At 45.3% G+C, this 23413-nt stretch overlaps 1 protein-coding gene across 1 annotated transcript in view; it reads right to left on the bottom strand.

Moving 5' to 3' along the window:
- LOC124721169 (structural maintenance of chromosomes protein 4-like) overlaps window positions 1–23413 on the bottom strand; it is a 249531-nt gene that overhangs the window by 50475 nt on the left and 175643 nt on the right. Inside the window, exon 16 of the mRNA XM_047246005.1 lies at window positions 3168–3312. Within this exon, the coding sequence (XP_047101961.1) occupies window positions 3168–3312 (145 nt within the window). The remainder of the gene's footprint in view (window positions 1–3167; window positions 3313–23413) is intronic.

Genomic DNA, 23413 nt, shown 5'->3' with positions numbered 1-23413 from the left:
AAGAAGGTGCTTAAAACATCAGTGTAGGCCTGTGCTGTGATAGTGCCATGCGAAACAACAAGGGGTGCAAGCCCCCTCCATGAAAAACCGTGACCACACCATAACACCACCGCCTCCAAATTTTGCTGTTGGCAATACCTAACGCTGACAGATAATGTAGTGTTGGCAGAAGAGCCAACACCGTGTTGCTAGAGGAGGCCGAAATGCACGCGTGAAGCTCACGCAGACTGGCGTGAGGTCTGGAACAGTTAAAGGAGTTATACTATGAAGAAAAGAACATAGCGGCTGGAATACTTAACTTTAATCCATAATTGGAGAACATCACTCTTGTTTATACATAATTACAATCTCAATATAAACTGGTAATGGTGCCTTGCTAGGTCGTAGCAAATGACGTAGCTGAAGGCTATGCTAATTATCGTCTCGGCAAATGAGAGCGTATTTGTCAGTGTAGCATCGCTAGCAAAGTCTGCTGTACAACTGGGGCGAGTGCTAGGAAGTCTCTAGACCTGCCGTGTGGCGGCGCTCGGTCTGCAATCACTGACAGTGGCGACACGCGGGTCCGACGTATACTAATGGACCGCGGCCGATTTAAAGGCTACCACCTAGCAAGTGTGGTGTCTGGCAGTGACACCACAGATAATGTTCACCGGGCATTTGCCATACCATATCCTGCCATCGGATCACCATATTGTATACTGTGGTTCGTCACTCCACACAATGTTTTTCCACTGTTCAATCCGCCTATTACACATTACAACCCTCTTCAACAGTTGGCGGTTTCTGTCAGTCAATAGACTAGATCGGCCTGTATGCTTTTCTGCTGTACATGTCCCTTCACATTTCCACTTCACTATCATATCAGAAACAGTGGACCTAGGGATGTTTAGGAGTGTAGAAATCTCACGTATAGATGTATGACAGAAGTGACACCCAATAACTTGACCACTTTTGAAGTCCTCCAGTTCTGCGGAGCACCTCATTCTGCTTTCTCATGATGTCTAATGACTACTGAGGTTGCTGATACGGAGTACCTGGCAGTAGGTGGCAGCACAATGCACTTAACATGAACAACATATATTTTAGGGGGTGTCCGGATACTTTTGATCACATAGTGCATTTATAATTGATCAGGCATAAAAGAATGTAGCAGCAGGGCTTCAAGTTAGGAACCACACAATTCTTCCCAGTTAGATGATTTGTACACTAGGAAGTAATCTGTTTTCCACACCACATCCAATGGAATAAAATTCTCCCTCTTGAGCGTCATCACTAGCACTGTTTTCAGTAGAAAAACTACTTACTGGCTGCCAAGAATTGCACACTGTCTTTCTCATGTGTATAAGCAGTAGTGCCAGAACTTCCAGAAGTGGGCCAAAAATTATACATGTGTGATAAAGACGATAAGCATGGAGCACATCTGACCTTTAACAAGACCATGTGATGCCACCTTCCAACTGTCACTTTTACCTCACTACAACAAGCAATTGTCATTCTATATTTGCTCCATGTCCACAACCTGCTCCCATATCCCCTAAGAATGTAGCTAAGATTGAGATTGTTACTGTGTAAATCTATCTTGCCAGCCTAAAATCAAATCCCAATAGTTTGTCACAAGTAAAATAGATTATTTCCCCTCCAAATTGTACTTCAAAGATGTTGTCCAGCCCTTCATACTCTACAGCATAACACCCGTCCAAGTTTTGTTACACAAATTTTATCAAAACTTAGAGACTTAGTTTACATTAATTATATTTTTTCCTTGTTATCAGAATGGGAAACTTGAAAATGCACAGAACAATTTGCAGAACTTCAATATCATTTCACATACAATACAGCCATTGAAAGTGGAAATGCCATAAAAAACGTGAGGCACATTCTAAACAAAAATTTGTTCTACTTAGTACAGTATTTCTTCATTGAGTTAAATTTGAGATGACAGAAAAGGGTACTGATTACATCTATCACAATTATAACCAACAGTCCACAATACTTATTGCACAGTGGAACAGGGTGTATACGACCCGGAACCACCAGAATATCCAGAAATTTTTTTTATCTGTGAGAAAACAGGGAAAAACCTGAGAACTTTTTAGAATTACGGAAAATTTTTCATTGTTTTAGTTTTCAGTTAAATTTTTGTAACCGACTGGTAAAAACTAATCTTCTAACAAAGGATATTACTGTATCTGACTACTGCAGAATAATACTGCAGCAATAAAACCTGAACGACAGGAAAAAAACCCAAAAATAAAACTTAAGTTGCCAAGGAAATGCGCCATATACAGCAACAAAACTCGGTGCTCACATAAGCGTCTGCCAACAGCAAAATGTGTCAAAGGCTACACACACACACACACACACACACACACACACACACACACACACACACACACACACACACACCATCCGCACATACACAGAGAGAAGCAGAAATGTCTGCTTGTGTCTGTGCGGATGGATATGTGTGTGTCCCCGAGTGTATACCTGTCCTTTTTTCCCCCTAAGGTAAGTCTTTCCGCTCCCAGGATTGGAATGACTCCTTATCCTCTCCCTTAAAACCCACATCCTTTCGTCTTTCCCTCTCCTTCCCTCCTTCCTGATGAAGCAACCGTTTGTTGCAAAAGCTTGAATTTTGTGTGTATGATTGTGTTTGTTTGTGTGTCTATCGACCTGCCAGCACTTTCGTTTGGTAAGTCACATCATCTTTGTTTTAGATATATTTTTCCCACGTGGAATGTTTCTGGAAATATAGATTAACTTTTGTTATTGCTCTAGCTGTCGTGAAGGGTTAATGCTCAACATGTATAACAACTAGACACATCAGTTGTTTTACGTGATTCACGCAAATAAAAGTTTTTGCTCATTAAAAAATTAAGAAAATCAGTCTTCCTGAAAACTGACGTTCAGAATATGATACATTTAGCCACTGACATGAATTAAGAACTTTTGAATAGTAAATATAACAACTAAATTTCCATCACCAATGTAGTTATTTAACATTTTATGTTTTTGAACTTTTCTGTCATTTTTACTCCAATTGATGGTACATGAGCAAACTCGCAAATCAATTTAAGAATAAACAGTACACACCACAGATGTCTCAGTATGTATGCATTGCCTGTATTAGTGATAATTAGGAGCCCAAACATGTCAAAATTACTTACAATTACATCTTTCATCTTGACCAACACTTCTTTTGCTAGGTCCTCAAGGCGAGTCCTCTTTTCTCGACATACACTTATTATTTTTTCTGCTTCTTTAACCTCCTTTTCCATCTCTTCTATTTTCTTCTTACTTTTTTCAGCATTCCTGGTGAAAAAAAAAAGAACATAACTAGTTTGATGAGTCAACTCAAACACAGTATCTGTAAATAGGACAAAATTAATTTTAACTTCTTGCAGGTTCATTATGTACAAGGTGCACTAATCTTTTATTCAGCCAAAATAAATACAATACATAAAAAAATGGAACCTGATATTCTTCACATTAATTCACGAGATACTAAGATATTTGTGACTTGCAGAGCAATCTACGGGGTTAGGTTCAAAAAGAAGGATTGATGGGTGAATGGCCTGGAGCTATGAGAGGAAGGTATGGCAAGGGAAATGGGTGTAAATTTGAGGAGCTGGCACAACGAAGAGCCAGTTTGCCCATCTGCAAAGCATGGGTAGTTGCATATTGCACACTGTGATATAGAGTGATGGTTGGGGAGGAAGGGAGCAGAACAGTCTCTAGGAGACGACCTGAATGATGCGGATGAAATGCAGATTGAATTTGTGGGGAAATGGGAGTGAATTAGTGGGGAGTAGGAAGCTAATTGAAACTCAGGGGGGAGGAAGTGCAGGTGGGGGCAAGCAAATGTGATGCCAGAAGAACGCCTTAAAGCATGAAATTTTACACGTGTGGTGGCGACAGGTGAACAGGATTGCATGAGTTAAGAAACGGCAACCGAGTTAACAATCCATATTCTCTAACCAACTTCTTACTCTCATATCACCTTAGATTGTATACCAAATAATCTACCATAGCTTATGCTACCTCTTATCACCATGAAAAGAGGGAAGCTCCCCAAAACCCATCTCATTCCTCAAAGATATCTTCACCCAAAGAGATCCATTTCTATGCCACACTCACTTCCACGCTTACCACTTTAGTATCTGTATCAAAGACCCAGATGCAAGACAATCTCACAGTACATCCTATGACAAAATGCAAGTCATACACCAACTCCACTGCAGCCTTTTCCATGCCAGCTGTCCTGTATAAATGAGCACAGGCAAGAGTGATGACTCAAGGCGTAGCCATTGGGGATTAAGCACAGTCGTGGAGCAACAGAGTGAGGTGGTTATTCTGCTTATTCTTATAGCTCATTTGAAAGCCCTTGTTCTCATCTTTTCAATAAATGTTTCACTTTTTCCAAAAATTACATATTTCAAATGTTACTAATATTCAAAAGTTTCCTGTTCCAGAATGTTCGAATCTTAAAATGTACTGCCTTTCAAAATTCAGTATCATAACCTCACAGCTAATTTTTGTGTGTCCAAAAATGCAAGTACCTATTAATTTAATATTATCCATCAAAGACATCAGGTAACCTGTTGTGTTTTCACACAGGTAATTGATAACATTTAACCTTATTTCTATCCTTCATACAGCTTAACAATGCATTTCGAGAGAGAATGCTCTCATCTGGTTGTAAAAACTTAACTCACTGGGTTAAAACACTAAAAAGTTTACCAACACAAGCAGTGCATTCCTAAAACAAAAGAGAATAAAAATACATTGGACAGCAGCTCATCTTACATTAAAATTTTCGACTTCGGCCAGTTGGCAGTCCCATCTCACTCTGCACTCTACACCACATTGCGTCCTGCTGATCTGCTGCGGTCTCTAAGAATGTAATGTTGACACTTTTGCTGAGGTTAGGGAGTAGTAGTAGTAGTAGTAGTAGTAGTACTGACATGTCCACAGTATTACTGCATAATGCAGCTACTGGCTCAGTCATAATGCTGTTCTGTTAGTCGCCTACTTTTCCTCATTTCCTATGTCTATGATTTAAAGCTTCTAGCTATTTCCTCAAAGTGGTATTTCAAATCTATAATTATGTATCTGAATTAAAGAATTCATTGAGAAATATTGTCTGTTGTCTTTTCCTTGCATGTTCAGTATATTGTGATGTTTCTTTTCACGAATGGCAATCTCTAATTCTTCCAGGAGGTCTAGTTGCCCCCTTTCTTTTCTATGTGCAAGTGTTCCAAGTCTTATTCCTTTCCTTTAAGGGGAAGTGGGTGGCCCATTTCATGTACATGCTCCAAAACAGCTGATTTGTCGATAGGTTACTTAATACGAATACATCTATGTTCCTTGTATCTGATCGAAAATTTTCTTTCTGTTCATCAATACTTTTCATCACAGGATGCACACTGAATTTGATACACTCCTGATCTTTCAGACTTACTCAGTAGAAAGTAAGGACAGTATAGATTGCGTCTTATTGTAAAGACGACATGCTAAGTTGCAGACAGGCACAATTAAGAGACATTTACACATTAGCTTCCAGCCACAGCCTTAATCAGAAAAAGGAAAGAGACACATTTAAGCACATGCACTCGAACACCAACTGGGGTGGGGAGGGAGGTGGGAGGAGTGCGGCCAAAGCAGTGGAGGTGAAGGGGGTGCAGGGGGGGGGGGGGGGGGAGGAGGGAGCTGCTGTCTGGCAGAATGTGCAGGGACTAGACTGCCAACAGCCACTGCTTGGTGAGCTTAAGGGGCATGGATGTAGCGAAAACAGACTGAAAAAGGAGAGGAGCAGGCAAAGATGGGTTGGTTGCTGTCAGAGAATGGCATGCAAAGAGGTTGGGAGACAAGAATATGAGGGAGGTGATGGACAGATGGGGTGGAGACTGTTGGGTGGAGAGTGTGAGAACAGTATGTTACAGTAAGCTGAGGCTGGAATAATTTCTGGAATGTAAAACGTGTTGCGAGGATAACACCCATGTATGCCATTCACAAAAGCTGGTGGTGGTGGGAAGGATCCAGATTCTTCCCCATCCGAGATACTTTCCAACCTTTCCAAAGTGGTCTTCCATCACTTAACTTACCTCCATAACATCCTAGTCTATTCCTATGTCACTCCCAATCCCAACAGCTTGCCACAAGGATCATATTTCTGTGGAAGACCCGCCCCGTCCGTCCGTCCACCCAGCACTTTCTATTCCAGTCCTGCCCCCATCAAAGGCTGGGCCACTTGTGAAAGCAGCCATTTTATACACCAGCTCTGCTGCAATTATTGCCCAGCTCTTTATATTGGTATTACTGCCAACCAGTTGTCTCCCAGGATGAATGGCCACCACCAAACTGGGACCAAGAGCGAAGCAGACCACCTTGTGGTAGAACAGCAGCTTAACATAACATGCTTGATTTTAATGGCTGCTTCACTACCCAACCCATCTGGAACCTTCCCTCCACCACCAGTTTTTCTGAGCTGCACACTGCACATGTGCGAATTATTCTTACAACACATTCTCCGCTCCCGAAATTACCTCTGCCTCAATCTACGGTAACATACTGTTCCCACACCCTCCGTCCAACAGTTTCCATCCCCTCCACCCATTACGTCCCCCCTATTCTTATCTCCCACCCTCTGTCAACACACGCAACCATTTTTTCCCATTCGTATCCTTTTTCACCCTGTTTTTCTCCGCTTTCCTACCCCACAGCCTCCCAACAGTTTGCCTGTTGGCACTGTAGTCCCTGCACACTCCACAGACAGCACTCCCCCGTCCCCCACTCGTACACTTCTATCCCTTCCCCGCCCCCTCCAGACTGCTGCTTCTATTCCATGTGACAGTTGCATGTTGCATTCTCGACCGAGCTGCTGGGGTTGGCAGTTGTTTCTGTAAGTGTGCTTGCTTGTGTGAATGAATGGTGTATGTTCCTCTCTTTCTTTTTCTGATGAAGGCTGTGGCTGAAAGTGTCTTATGCGCCTGTCTACAACTTAAAATGTCATCTTTATGATAAGTAGCAATCTATCCTGGAGCTTTATTTTAACAACGTGCAGTTTAAAAAAGGTTCGCCATCTTTTGCGAGATGTTTTCTGGAATGCGACATAGCAACCATTCCCATTTTTTCATTAAGTAAATTTTTTCTGTTCTTATTACTTTTGTGAAGAAATTTATTAACCATATCTACTTTATAACTGTTGCTAACTGCTATCTTTTTAACGTTTACTTCTTTTCCCTCTTCCCACTTCACTTCATGGCGTGTTGACAGCCCTGTGCACTAATCTACAGAACACAGCTACTTTATATGCCTGTGGATGACATGAATCATTAATAATTGCAGCAAGAAGATAAAGCTTTGAAATCTGACCATGCTATCATGGGTAGAATTGGTTACTATGAATGTTACATGGACAATACTTTACTGCCTGTTGACGGTTCTGAAGAAGATACAGAAGAAATATGAAAAGGTTCAACAACACCTATAGGATAGAAGTTTATCATGAAGCACGAAATTGATAGCAATTTGCAATTCTTCAATTTGCAAATTAAAAGGTAGAGCAGTCAGCATGCACTTTTCATTTATAGGATGCCCAGATCTGATGCTGTGATTGCTAATGATTCATGTCATCCACAGGCTTATAAAGAAGCTGTCTTCCGTAGTCTATTGCACAGGCCAGCCAACATGCCAATGAGGAGGAAGGATAGGGAGACTGAGGTAAATATCATTAAGTAGATAGCAGTCAAACATGATTATAAAGTAAATATGACTAAAAATAAGTTAAGAAGAAAAGAAGTTAATAAGAAAAGAAAGAATATCACTATCAGTCCAAAGTTTTTGACAACCATTCAAAACTATGACTGTGGTTAAAAAATGGGTTTTGTTTTGAATACTCTATCATACCCCTGTTCTAATAACAAAACAAGTACAAACATGCAAAAGCTAAGCATCTCTATTGCGTATTTGACTGGTTGTTTTGCATAGAGGTGCACTGATGAGTATACGAAACAACACTGACATGCCGTTACCCAAGATATAGCAGAAGAGGAACATTACCACTAAGTACAAAGAATATACGTCTTAACAATTTTATTACAGAATAAATTTTGAAGGATTTTGGGTACCTTTGTTTTGAGGTGTTGAATACATGCGTTGGAATAAATATTTCGGGTGGTATACAGCCAATGTGATTATTGCACTTTAAGTTCGCAACATGTCACCTGATTATATAAACAAATATGAAGTTTAAGCTATATTAACTTGATAAAATCGCATTTAAATACCACTTAAGGTTCCTACTAAGCAATTCAAGGAAAACACAGAAAATCTAAATTTGAATGGGCACATGAGGATATGAAACTTGCTGCTCCTGACCTGAAAACAAGTTCAGTCCTTTCACTGCATCAAATTGCTTGGTATTACATCAAGCATGACATCATCAATTTGACAACATCAATTTCAGTATCTGCTTCATAGCCTGTATCACCCCAAACACGTCCTAGTCTTGCAATCTCTTAATAACCTCTCTTAGTTCCCATACTGCACCCTCTTCTGATACTCATCCCCTTCCTTCCTATTGCCACTAGCTTGTTACTCACCTCTACTTCATTCTGGTCCCCTCTAAGTTCAATTTAAGGATCCAATTCTTCAGCCGATTACCACAAGAATACTAGCAAGCAGACAAATTGATAAAATCTCAGGAAAGGGACAGTATGTCAATGGAAGATGTATAAGAATAAGAAGAATTAAAAACGTGGGAAGGGCAGGAGTCAGCAGACCACCGAGCAAGGGGAGCCATAGGTCCGCTTGGTTGGAGCAGGCAACGGGGCACCCCTCCAACCCCTGAAGCAACCAATGAGGCTTATGTGCCCTACCTCACAGAGATCAGTAGAAACCACCTCCACAGGTAACACACAAAACCAGGTCAGCCACTTCGGCATCATCCACTAGAACCAGCGACATCATGTCAGCAAATTTAAGTTTTCACACTAAGATGGTCAAATTAAGGCAGTCCAGTAGAATGTGGGCCACAGTCAGAAAGGCACCACACCGACAGTGGGGGAGATCCTCACATCGTATGAAGTGGCCATGGATCAGCTGAGTGTGACCTATGCAAAGGTGACAACAATAGATTCCCTGTGAGAAGCACAAATGGAAGACTATCACGTGGTCACAGTCTCTTTATTGCTTGCAGTTTGTTCAGAGAAACTAGGGCACACCATTCCATGTTCAAGCCTATAACGATTGATGGCGCAGAGTCAACCGGTGGTCTGGGTCCGGTATACCCACCTCCAAAGTTGGCGTACTGGTAGCCAACTTTGCCAACTGCTCATCATGATCATTCCCTGGGATCCCAATGTGACCTGGGGTCTAGACAAAGATGACTGACCATCCAACTTGGTGGAGGTCAGAAAGAAGATCTTGGATAGTCGCAACCAATGGCTGTCAAGGTATCACATGTCAATAGCCTGTAGACTACTCAGGCAATCACTGCAGATTAAGAATGTCGTGCCAGTGCAAGAACAAATGCGACTGAGGGCTCAAGCAATAGTCTCCAGCCCTGCAGTGAATACACTGCATCCGTTGGGCAGGGAGCACAGTTCACTGCATCTTGTATGTGTGTAGGCAAAACCGGTTCATTCGTCAACTGTAGACCCCAGTCTCCGCACGTGGACTGCTCACAGGGCTGGTCCAAAAGGCATTTGTCAGAAGCCTAACACCACAATGGCGTATCGGGTCCAGCATCCACAATGCTGAAGGTGATGCCAAAACAAGTGTAAGACTCCTATAATCAAAATGGGACAGAATCAGAGCATTGCAATGCCGCAAAAGTGTGGAGTGATCTGCACCCCAGCTGGTGTTACTGATAGAGTGCAGAGTATTAAAGTGCGACTAGCACATTGGTATAAGTTGGAAAAGATGCAGATGCTGAGCATTGAAGCCCAGTCCCAAAAAGCGATAAGACGCCACCACATTGAGCGACTGGTCATCGAGGTTTTGGCTGTGGATGGTCAGTACGATGGTAACAGAAGTACATGATGCATGTGTCTGAAAAGCAGAAGCCGTGAGTGAGAGCCCAGAACTGTGCCATTCATCTGACACTCTCCTACTGTCTATGTTCAGCAACACCCACAGTGCAGGAGCAATAATAAATGCGAAAATCATCACCATACAGGAAGGGTGACACTGCAGACCTCACAGATGCAGCTAGAGCATTGATACAGCCACTAGAAAAAGGTGCAAACCCAATAAATAGCCCTGCAGGTCCCCATTCCCTTGTATTTTGGAGGAGGAGGAGGAGGAGGAGGAGGAGGAGGAGGAGGAAGAGTTTGGGGTGATGGTGTGCTGTGGTAAGCACCTATTTGAACCCGCAAAGTACAGTTTGACAAGAAGTTCCTGGCAAAAATCTGAAACGGGCTCCTGAGACCACACTGATGTAGGGTAAAGAGGATGTTATGCCTTGTGGTGCCATAAGCCTTCTGCAAGTCTAAGACAGTGACAAAGCATTTATGCTGGTGAAAAGCTGACCAGATAACAGACTCCAGGCAGAGCAAAGTGTCAGCAGTAAAACAGCATCGGCAAAAACTGCCCTGGGATGGAGTGCAAAGAAATTCAAGGTACCAACACAGCCACCAGCTCACCATACATTCACGCAACTTGTGGAGAACATTAATGAGACTTATTGGGTGAAATCTGTTCTTCTCAAGATGGTGTTTTCCCAATTCTTGCACCAGGACAATCATGTTTCCTTGCCACTGAGATGAGAGATTACCCCACCTCCAGATACAGTTGAAATTTGCAGGGACATTATGTTGGCAATTCACCAATAGGTGTATGAGTATTTGGCTGTGGATGTAGTCTGGCTCTAGAGCCATGTCGGGGCAAAAGAGCTAGCGCAATGAGGTATTCCCACTCATTAAACTGCACATTATGTGGCTACAGTGATGGGTAATGAAAAGTAAGTGAATTCGCTCACCTTGCTGTTTGAGGACAGAAACTGCATACTAAAATTCTACACATGTGGGGAACTTGTGTCCACAGACAAGTTGAACCTTTGTCCAAACCTGTGAAGGAGGGGTACACAGTCCAGTGGTAGTAACATACCATTCCCAGCATTCTTTTCAATCATTTTATTAGGTAGCACACTTGTTCACAAACCCATTTAAAGACAATGAGGTGCTCCGCCAATGGATGTTGCTTACAGCATTAGAGAGCCCCCATGTGTGGTCTCTAATGGCCATGGTGATTTTTGAAGTCCACCACCAAGGTACTGTCTTCTGACATGGGGGACCCTAAGGAACAACGGATCACTAAGTCTGCAACTGATAGAATGGCTACAGTTCTGCTCTAGAAAGCTGAATCAATACTACCATGTGACACAGTGCTAAGGACGATGATAGAGGCAAAGACATTCCAGTCAGTACTGCTGAGAGCCCGTCCGGATCGAAGCCCACACGAGTGATCCTGAGGGAGGGACAGGACAAATGGAAAATGATCACTGTCACAAACGTCGTCATGGACACTCCAAAGGATAGAGAGAAGACCAGGGCTGCAAATGGAGTGCTCAATGGCCAAATAAGATCCATATACCACACTGAAGTGTGCAGGGGCACCAGTATTAGAAAGAGAAACATCAAGCTCTGTGACCAAAGTTTTGATAGCTTTACCATGGCCGGTGGTTGTAGTTCCACACCGCAAGGGACTGTGGGTGCAGAAGTCACCCAAAATATGGAAAGGGGGGAGTCAAGAAATCAGTGCAAACAACGCATTTTGAGGCACTTCATCATCAGGAGGGAGATACACATTACAGACTGTAAAAACCAGAGATATCCTCACAACAGTCACATCCTCCCACATCCTCCGAATTCGTACAGAGTGGCACGTGTTCACTGCAGGTAGGGTCCAGAATATATATGCAAACTACACCTAATGCTCTGTCATAGCCAGCTGTGTTCTTAAAATACCCGACAGCCATGGAGAGAAGGTGTTTACAATAGAGGGCAATGCAGAAAGCAGGGGAATGCATAGGAGACATCGTAACTCAGCCAGGTGGTGAAAAAACCTACAGTTCCTGTAGAGCATTAAGCTACTGATATCGAGTGAACGCGGGAAGGGTCGAGGAGGCATGTCATGCTCCAGAATTGCCTGCTGCCACCAGTAGCAAGGACACAATATTAATACACATCGGTTCTGTAGCAGATTGTGTGGGGAGATCCAGTGCCACAGGGCCACTAAGAACTCTCCCTTAGGTACAGTGTAGGAACATGCAAGGTCCAATGCCATGGGGAACTGCAGAACATGCTGTTTCTTGGCAGTATTCTTTTCGGCCCTCTTCTCCTTTCACGATTTTGATGTTTATGAGAGCTTGTTTGCTCTAGCTTCAAGGACAGAAAAGGAATGCAAAGCCATGTGATCAGCAAACTGCGGTTCCTACAGTCACGGGCTGGAATTCAGTTGCAGATAAGCAGAATCCAGGGAGGAAGCATCCCAAAGGAACTCCATTCTGGTGAGATGCCAGAGAAGGAGATTGCTTCTTGGCTGGGGGTTGGGGATCAACGTCCCCAGTGGGTGGGAAGTCAACACACTGGAAGTAGGTGTGGGGGGAGGGGTGCACCCAACCAGCAGAAAAGTAAGTGTGGTTGAGAGGCCCTGAGGGCTCAATGTGAAATGGTGACGTACTGTCACTAGAGAGAATGACTACTTAGCCATAGCAAATGTTATCGTCTCACAGAGGATGCAGACGATTTTATTTCTTATTGGCTTCTTTGTAAGTCAGTCAGTCAGCTAGCCATCTTTTGTTGTGTTCTCTTCAAAAGATGGTGCACTCCAGTGAACAGGGGAATGGTTGACACAGACATGGGAAGCAGCACAAGGCATGTCCACGTGCAACAAATGTCCACAGTCCCTATACATGGAGCTCTGCCATTACAACATGAAGGCTTGTGCCTAAATCTCATGCATTTGAAGCACAACATAGGAGGGGAACATTGTTTCACATTGCAATGATACACCACCACCTTGACCTTTTCAGACTGTGAATCACCTTCAAATGCCAAAATGAAGACCCAGTATCAACCCTATTGTTTTTCGGTCCCACTAGACATGATTGGTTGGTTTAAAACGGGGGAAGGGACTAAACTGTGAGGTCATCGTTCTCTTGTTCACAGTAGAACAACTGCCCAAGGGAAAGAAGAAAACAAAGACGACATATGTCACAATAACAGGAGAAAGGAAGAACCAGGAAAATGACAGGAGGACAACAAACACTACAATGGGCCAAACAGGACAAGAAAACCACAGACACACAAGAAAAAAGAAGAGATCAAAAACAAGAAAGCAGATCACCATGGCTGGCTGACCATTAGAATAAAAAAGAAGCCAGCCACTCTGCAACACATTAAAACCTTCACCCTAAAAGCCCTAAGGTGGAGGACACAGAGGGACAAAGGACATGCGCTACAACTCACATCAAATTATAAAACCCACCCTCACGAACAAAACTTAAAACTAAAGCTGCTGTTGAGTCATTGTCATCCAACACCGAACGTAGGGTGCTGGGAAAGTTAAAAGTCCACTGCAGAGCAGCTACAAGTGGGCAGTCCAGCAAGAGGTGGATGACTGTCATTTGGGAGCCACAGCGAAACTGAGGTGGGTCCTCGCGACGGAGGAGGTAACCATATATGAGCCACATATGGCCAATGCAGAGCCAACAAAGGACAACTGATTCCCTGCGAGAAGCCAGCAGAGAAGACTTCCACACATTCGCACTCTCCTTAATGACATGCAGTCTGTTGTGCATACTGTTATGCCACTCTGTCTCCCAAAGCCGAAAAACCTTGCGGCATAAGACAGAATGCAGGTCAATTTCAGAGATGCCCATCATCAGGATCAGTTTCCACGTAGCCTGTTTGGCCAGCCTGCCAGCAAGTTTGTTGCCTGGGATTCTGGCGTGTCCTGGGGTCCACACAAACACCACTGAATGACTCGACCGTTGAAGGGCAGAAATGGACTCCTGGAAGTTCGCTACCAAAGGATGGCGATGATAGCACTGGTCGATAGCTTGTAAGCTGCTCAGGTAGTCAGAATAGAGAAGAAACGACTCACCGGAACACGAACAGAAACAGGTAATGTAGTACACGAGATATGGCCACTAGCTCTGCATTGAATACACTGCAGCCAAGGAATGCTGTTCAATATGGCCTCTGTGGACATACGCGAAGTCAACATTACCATCAGCCATCAATCCTCCTGTGTAAACAATTTCAGAGTCCTGGAACATGTCAAGCATCGAGAGGAAGTGACAACAGAAAGTGGCAGGATTAATTGAGCCCTTATGGCCATGCAAAAGCTCCAGAATGGACCTCAATTAGAGGTGGTAAAAGGAAGGACTCCAGTTCGGAGAGAAGGGATCGCACGTGAATCACAATCGTGGGCCCTGATCTGGGCCCCCGATGCGGGAGATGAACTGCTGCGGATTGGAAAAGGAAATGGTAACTCGGATGCTCAGGGGAACTACAATGTGTGCAACATAACCAGTAAGCAGTTGTGCACGTTAGATCTGCAATGGAGAGACTCCGGCCTCCACAAGGACACTTGTCACCGGACTAGTTCTAAAAGCTCCTGTTTCAAGGCGAACACCACTGTGGTGCACTGGGTCAAGTGAATGCAACGCTGAGGGTGCCAACGAACTGAAAAACGGACTCCCATTGTCAAGGTGGGATAGACCAAGGGTTCTGAAGAGCTGCAGCAGCGTGGAGTGATCTGCATCCAGTTGGTGTTGCTAAGGCAGCGGAGAGCATTGAGGTGCTGCCAGCACTCTCGCTTAAGCTGACTAAGGTGAGGTAGCCAAGTCAATTGGGTGTCTAAAACCAGTCCTAAGAATCTGTACGTCTCTTATTACAGGGAGCGGATCATCTTTAAGGTAAAGCGCTGGTTCCGAATGAATAGTACAAAGCCGACGGAAGTATGTGAGACACACACATACTGCTGCTGGGCCATTAGTGGCCACTAAAAATAGTGATACACTCAATAGGGAGTCCTGCGGAACGCCATCCTCCTGAATACGGGGAAACTATGGGAGGCACCAACTAGGACACCGAAAGAAAGGAGCGACAGGAAGTTTTGGATAAAAATCGGGAGCGGGCCCCGAAGATCCCACTCATACAATGTGGCAAGGATATGTTGTTGCCAGGTCGTGTCATATGCTTTACGCAAGCCAAAGAAGATGGAATCCAGGTATTGGCGTCTGGAAAAGGCTGTTCAGATGGCAGACTTGTTCTCGCACCATTGCGATGGAAAGATGCCATTGTACCAGATCCGGTTGAAGATGACAAGGAAATATCACTTTTAGTCAGACGAGGAATGTTTAATCATTTGACTGTGCATCCGATCTGGCCCAGTAGCTGTGTCGGGGCTATGTGCAAGGGTGCTGAGGAGCTCCCACTCTGTACAGGGGGCGTTATAGGGCTCACTGTGGTGTGTAGTGAACGAGATGATTTTCTTTCCATAAACCAGTTGAGGGTGCAAAAGGTTGGGGGGGTAGTTCTCCGACGCAGAGGCTCAAGCATTGTTCTCAGCACAGTGCTCAGCAATTGTGTCTGTGTCGGCAGAGAGTATACCATTGATGTTGACACCAGGGACACCTGTTGGGGTGTGGTACCCAAAAAGGTGTCTGATCTTCAACCAAACTTGGGAAGGTGACTTAAGGAACCTAATGGGCAACACATACCTCTCCCCACACTCCTGTTTCTGTCATTTTTGAAGCACGGGCACGGAGCTGCTTAAAGGCTATTAGGTGCTCTAGGGAAGGGTGCCACTTATGTTGCTGTAGAGCTCGCCGATGCTCTTTAATTGCCTCAGTGACTTCCAGTGACCACCGATGGACTGCCTTTAGCCAGGGGCACCCTAGAGAATGAGGGATCACATTTTCCGCCACAGAAAATATTGTTGTAGTGACATGCTCAATCACAACATCGATGACACCATTTGGGGGAGATTCAATAGTGACGGCAGAGATTAAGGCTACCTAGGTTGCCTTGTTAAAGCCCATCTGGTTAGGCATCCATGGGCATGATGCCGGGAGAGCGACAGGAAGATGGGGATGTGGTCACTACAACACAGGTCATCATGTGCTCTCCATTGCATATATGGGAGAAGTCCTGAGCTGGAAACTGATAAATCAATGGCCGAGTAACTACCATGAGCCACACTGAAATGTGTGGCAGCCCCAGGTGTAGTCTTCTGGTTCTGAGAGGCAACGGGGATGAAAGGAACTGATGGGGCCACAACTGTTCTCATAGTGGCGGCGTAAAAGGAGGTCATAGCCACAGGATGAAGGTGCTCAAATTTCCTCTTAGCCTCATTGTAGGTCAGTCAGCCCAGGGTCTTATATTCCATGATTTTTCTCTCTTTCTGCAAAATCATGCACTCTGGCGAGCAATGTCAGTGATGCTCTTTGCAGTTGATACAGATGGGAGGCGGGGCACATGGAGTATTGGGACGTGATGGACGTCCACAATTTCAACATGTGATGATTGAAGTGCAGTGGGAAGACATATGGCCTAACTTCCAGCACTTAAAGCACCATATCAGGGGAGGGATACATGGCTTGACGTCACAACAGTAGACCATCGTCTTGACCATTTCGGGTACTGTGTCACCCTCGAAGGCCATGATGAAGGCACTGGCAGCAACCTGGTTATTCCTCGGACCACGATGGATGCGACGGTTGAAATGAACACCTCGCCGCTCTAAATTGGTGTGCAGCTCGTTGTCAGACTGCAAAAGAAGGTCCCTGTGGAATATAATACCCTGGACCATATTTAAGCTCTTATGGGGAGTAATGGTAACAGAAACACCCCCCTACTTGGCACACGTGAGTAATGCCGTTGACTGGGCAGAGGATGCTGTTTGTAACAAGACTGACCCAGAGAGCATTTTGGACAAGCCCTCTACCTCCCACACTTGTCTTCCAAATGCTTCACGAAAAAACTGAGGCTTCATGAACATGAAACATTCCTGATCAACTCTCGTACGTATGAGGTACCAAAGCGAATAAGCTTCACTGACATCCTTAGCCTGGCTTTCCTCCTGCGGTGTGGCCAGGGAGGGGAACAATTTGGGGTCATATTTTTTAGCATTGATGATAGACTTAGCCTGCTTACAGACTGCTGGTGGTGGTGGTGGTGGTGGTGGTGGACCACTAGCAAGATATGATGTACTTTGCTTCATGGCGTGTCATCCACCCTGATGCCACCCCCTCCGACCAGGTGCCCTCCCCATGGGCGCCACCCAGCCTCAGCAAGTCACCTGGCAAGATATCCACTGCTGGGAGTCCCAGTGCCCCAGGGAGATGGGCATCTACCCCTTGACATACGTGTCGAGTTAACGGCTCAGGCATCAGCAGAGCGATCCCTGTGTGGTCAGGAGGGCTACAACCAACAGGGTACATGGGGGCTCCACCACTGCCGACTAGCTACCATGCTGGACATAAGGTGCTAAGAAGTCCACGGTCATCGACGACGCAGAAAGCGGCACTGCATAGTGCATGGTGGATAACGCACCCAGGAACATGTCCTCATCCAAGAGATGGGAAATGGGTGGGACTGCAAAGTGACAATGAGAAAGTGGGCTAAAGATCTCAATGCATGATGGACACGGTGCACCATGTAAGGCACCCTTCCTCAATTGGTTCACTCTTCTGAAAAATTTAGGAAGATTATGGTCAAACCCAACAGGTGATCATCACAAAGTCCGAAACGTGTGACACTCCTTTTAGTCACCTCTTATGACACGCAGGAATACCTCGGGCCTATACTAACCCTCAGACTCGCAGGGGGTGAAAGGCAGAGGGATAGTGGTGTAAAATGCTTGGGCATTTATAAGTTGGGGCAAATGCCCAGGATAAATGCCTGGGCCAATGCCCAAAATTCATAAATGCCCACGAATTTGTGCATTCTAAAAGATTAATTGTTAAGTGGCACTTAAAAAATATTTTTAAGTTGCTATTTTGTGTTGGAAAAGGTGTTTTGCAACACTGCTTCAGTGGTTGGGTAACCAAGTTGAAAAAACTGTTAAGACAGTGAGTAGGGGAAATGAACTGGACTGTAAACGCAACTTTCTGCATCTTTAATGAGGTCACTTCTTGGGATAGTATGTAATAAAAAAAGAGAGCAGCACTGAAGTTCAGAAGTAATTTTTGAAATAAAGTATAGTTTATATTAAGTAGCTAGTGTATAGGTAGTATTTTTTATTGTACTATACTACAGCAAAACATTTAAAAAGTTTTACTCAATTGCTGTGCCTAACTCAAGCACTCCATTTTTTTGTTATGGTTTTAGCGCACAAAAACTGCTACGGTCATTAGCGCCTGGTCTGTGACTTAGGAAAAGGTAAAAAAACGAAACTGGAAACCAGCAGCAATGGGAGCGAAACTCAAAAAAGTGGCGAAACCAAAAAAAGAAGGAAAGCTTAAAAAACCACTATAGAAGGGGGGGGGGGGGTTGTTTGTCCCCAAAAAGAGCTTCAAATGACTGACATCTCACTGGCACTAATGAACTCGAGAACGCGATCGGCTGAGTGCATGTCATATGCTAAAATGGAAGATATATCAGGTGACAGATGTAGACGGGTGCGTAACGGAGTAAAACAGGGGCACTCAAGTAAAAGGTGTCTCACCGTACAAAGTTGAGAGCAGTGGGGACATAGTGGGGGAGAATCGCCGCTTAAAAGATGTCAATGGCTAAAAAGACAGTGCCCTATCCGGAGTCTAGTTAAAATTACCACCTCCCGATGACGAGTTCGGGAGGAAGAGGTCCAAGCACAGGGAAGAGCTTTCACGTCCTGCAATTTATTATTGGGAAGTGTCGACCAATGTGCGTGCCATAATAGAGCAACGACGACGACATAAAACACTCCGTAGATCGGCGAAGGGAATCATGCGAATAGCTGGCTGAAGAAGAGAGACTGCTGCCTTGGCCGCTATATCGGCCGTCTCATTTCCACAGATACCAACATGTCCTGGGAACCAGAGGAACGCCACAGAGACACCCCCCAAGTGAAGGCAGTCCTGAATCCGGCGGACCAGAGGGTGGACAGGGTTGAGAGCTGGGAGACTGAGGAGAGAGCTGAGAGAATCTGAGCAGATAACATACTGTATCCGCTGATGGTGACGGATGTATTGGACAGCCTGGAGAACAGCGTAAAGCTCCGCAGTATAAACCGAACACTGGTCGGGAAGCCAAAATCGATTTGGGGTGTCACCAACAATATAGGCACTCCCAACACCAAATGATGTTTTTGAGCCATCAGTGTAAATAAATGTGGTTTCCTTCATTTGTGCGCATAGAGCAGCAAATGCCCAACGATAAACAAGAGAAGGGGCACCATCCTTGGGAAACTGACAAAGGTCACGGAGCAGGCAGCTCCGGGGGCGGAGCCAAGGCGGTGCTGTACCCACAGTTGTCAAGAAAGTTTTAGGAAAGTGGAAGGAAAGAGAATGGAGCAGTTGATGGAAGCGGTCTCCAGGTGGTAGTAGGGATGAAGGGCGGCCTGCATACCCTAAATCCAGGGAGGTGTCGAAAAATATGTCATAGGCCGGATTAACAGGCACGGAAGACAGATGGCTAGCATAACGACTCAGAAGGACAGCTCGCCAATTAGACAGCGGAGGTTCAGCGGTCTCAGCATAAAGACTTTCCACAGGGCTGGCATAAAAAGCTCCAGACACTACACGTAATCCACAGTGGTGGATAGAGTCGAGACGCCGAAGAATAGACGGCCGAGCAGAGGCGTAAACTATGCTTCCATAGTCCAATTTCGAGCGCACTAACTCCATTTTGTTGTAATGTGCCTGTCTGTATTCCTTGGAACAATATTTACAAACAACTCCTTTCCCTTTTAAATCTGAAAAGTTCCAATCAGGTCTTTTTTTTAAGCATATTGCAGCTTTTTAATAGTTGTTGTCTGCAACACTGTAAATAACACAGATGTTATATTGCACATAGGCTGGTTGGTTTGAAAGAGGGGAGAAGGGACCGAACTACGATATCATCAGTCCCTTGTTCCTAATAAAAAAATGCCCCAAGTGTGAGAATAAAACAGACGAGACACATCACACAAAACAAAAAGAAAGGAAGAACAAGAGAATGAAAGGCAACGAACACTAAAAGGAACAAAAAGGACAAAGAAACAACAGAAAGATGGTAGAAACAGAAGACAGTAAAACAAGAAATCATAACAGTGGCTGGCCGACCATGAGAATAAAAAGGAAAAGCCAGCCACTCTACAGCACATTAAAACCTTTACCCTAAAAGCACTAGGGTGGAGGACACAGAGGGACGAAGGAAATGTGCTAAAACTTAGATCAAATAGTAAAACCCACCCTCACGAATAAAACATACACCTAAATCAGCCAATGAGGTGTTGTCAGATAAAATGAGCAGCAACGAGTCCAGTAATCCAAGATTTCGTTGCTGGGCAGTCGAAGTGGGACAGTGCACCAGAATATGGGCCACTGTCAACCAGGCGCTGCACTGACACTGAGGTGAGTCATCACAGCACAGGAGGTAACCGTGGGTCACAGAAGTGTGGCCAATGCGAAGCTGGCAGAGGACAACTTATTCCCTGCAAGAGGCCTACACGGACAACTTCCAAACAATCATAGTCTCCTTAACAACATGCAGTCTGTTGTGCGTTCTGTTATGCCATTCCGTCTCCCTAAGCCGAAAAACCCTGAGGCATAAGTTAGAACGCAGGTCAGGTTTGGAGATGCCCATCTCCAGGAGCGATTTCCGCGTAGCCTGTTGGCAAGTTCGTTGCTGGGGATTCCGACGTGTCCTGGGGTCCACACAAACACCACGAAACGGTGGGACTGTTCCAGGGCATAGATGGACTCCTGAATGGACGCTACCAGAGGGTGGCGAGGGTAGCACTGGTCGATAGCTTGTAGGCAGCTCAAGGAGTCAGTACACAGAAGAAACGAATCCTCGGGGAATGAACGGATATACTGAAGTGCGCAAGATATGGCCACCAGCTCGGCAGTGAATACACTGCAGCCATTGGGAAAGGAATGCTGTTAAATATGGCCTCTGTGGACAAAGGCGAAGCCAACATTACCATCAGCCATTGAGTCGTTGGTATAAACCACTTCAGAGCCCCAGAAAACTTCACGAATCAAGAGGAAACGACAGGGGAGAGCTTCAGGGTTAATGGAGTCCTTAGGGGCACGCGAAAGGTCCAGGCAAAGCCTCGGCGTACAGATACACCATGGAGGTGTATGTGACTGGACCTCGAGGAGAGGTGGTAGAGGGAAGGCCTCCAGTTCAAACAGAAGCGATTACACGCAAACTGCAATCTTTAGCCCTGAACTGGGCCACCTATGTGGGAGGTAAATCACCTTGATTAGGAACAGAAGATGGTAATTAGGATGTTCAGGAGAGCTACGAATGTCTGCGATGTAACTGGCAAGCAGTTGTGCACGTCTGATCTTCAATGGAGGGACTCCAGACTCCATCAGTACGCCTGACACTGGACTCATCCTAAAAGCTCCTGTCGCTGGACGAACTCCGCAATGGTGCAACGATGGGTCGAGTAAACTCAGTGCTGAGGGTGCCCCAGAACCATAAATCACACACCCACAGCTGAGCTTCAGCAGTGTGGCGTGATCTGCACCCCAGTTGGTGTTGCTCAAGCAGTGGAGGTCATTGAGGTGCTGCCAGCACTTCTGCTTAAGCTGATGAAGATGAAGCCAAGTCAAACGAGCATCGAAAACCAGACCTAAGAATCGCCACTACAGTGCGTGGATCGTCATTAAGGAAACGTGCTGGTTCCCAATGAACAGTACGACGACGACAGAAATGCACAGCACATGTCTTCAGGGTGGAAAACTGGAAGCCATGGGAGCCCATGACTGCACCTTGTAGATGGCACCCTGCAGATGATGCTCAGCAACACCAGTACTGGTTGAGCAGTACAAACACCAGTACTGGTTGAGCAGTACAAAATGCAGAAGTCGTCTGCATACAGATGAAGTGAGACAGAGGGCTCAACAGTTGCTGCTAGACCGTAAATAGCCACTAAAAATGGAGGGACACTCAATACACTGGAGGGACACTGTTCGGATGGCAGACTCTAGGGACACACGATTATTAGTGGTAGAGCAACCTTGGTGGCCACATGACTCCAGGACCCAACCCAACTGCCGGCACGCCATACGTTCCAGCAACTTACAAAGAACGTTTGTGAGGCTGATGGGCCAATACCTATCCACATCAAGCGGGTTTCTTCCAAGTTTGAGCACCGGAGTGATGGTGCTCTTCCACCATTGCGATGGAAAGATGCCATCGTACCACATCCAGCTGAAGATGACGAGATGTCGCTTGTAGTCAGATGAGAGATATTTAATCATCTGGCTGTGGATCTGATCAGGCCCACGAGCTGTGTTGGGTCAATGTAGAAGGGCACTAAGGAGCTCCCACTCTGTAAATGGGGTGTTACAGGATTCACTGTGGCATGTAGTGAATGAGAGGATTTTCCCTTCCAGCCAGCATTTGAGAGTGCAAAAGACTGGGGGGTAATTCTCCCATGCAGAGGCTCCAGTGAAGTGCTCAGCAAAGTGCTCGGCAATTGCGTTTGCATCGGTAGGTAACACACCATTTATGGTAACACCTGTTGGGGTCTGGTACCCGAAAACATGTTTTATCTTTGCACAGGCTTGGGAAGGTGACGTATAGCACTCAACAATCGAGATTTATCTCTTCCAACATTCCCTGTTTCCATCTTTTGATAAGTTGGCAGATGCAGTCAATAAGCTGTTTAAAGGCCATGAGGTGCTCCAGGGAAGGGTCCCACTTATGCTGCTGTGAAGCTCGCAGACGCTCCTCAATTGCTTCAGCTACTCCCGCTAGCCACCAAGGGACTGTCTTCCGCCGGGGGGGGGGGGGGGGGGGGGGGGGGGGGGGGGGGGGGCCTCTAAAGAGTGAGGGATTGTGTTATCTGTTGCAGAAAGAATTGTTGCAGTCACCTGCTCCACCATCACATCCATGTCAGCGAGTGTGGGAGGTTCAACGGTGACAGCAGAGGTGAAAGTTTCCCCACTGCATAGAGAGATTTCTTGCATCTGCCTTATTCTGACAGCCACAGCTTCAAGAGGGGTTTGAAGAGGCACAGTGTCACTACAGACTGTGTTTCAGACATAAATGCTAACTCCACTCGACACACTATTATAGTTGCTACGGTTCCTGTAATATCACTTATAACCGCAGAGGGCAGGGGTTCGCATTGCCAGGAACCAGGTTTCCCGAAGGGCAATGCAGAAAGCAGGTGTAAAGCTTAACAGCTGCCATAGCTCAGCCAGGCGGTGGAAAAAACCGCCTCAATTCCACTGGATGATTACGTGATCATGAGACTG

The sequence above is a fragment of the Schistocerca piceifrons genome, chromosome X (assembly GCF_021461385.2).
Source record: "Schistocerca piceifrons isolate TAMUIC-IGC-003096 chromosome X, iqSchPice1.1, whole genome shotgun sequence".
NCBI lineage: Eukaryota > Metazoa > Arthropoda > Insecta > Orthoptera > Acrididae > Schistocerca > Schistocerca piceifrons.
This window is presented reverse-complemented; position numbering and strand designations above follow the sequence as displayed.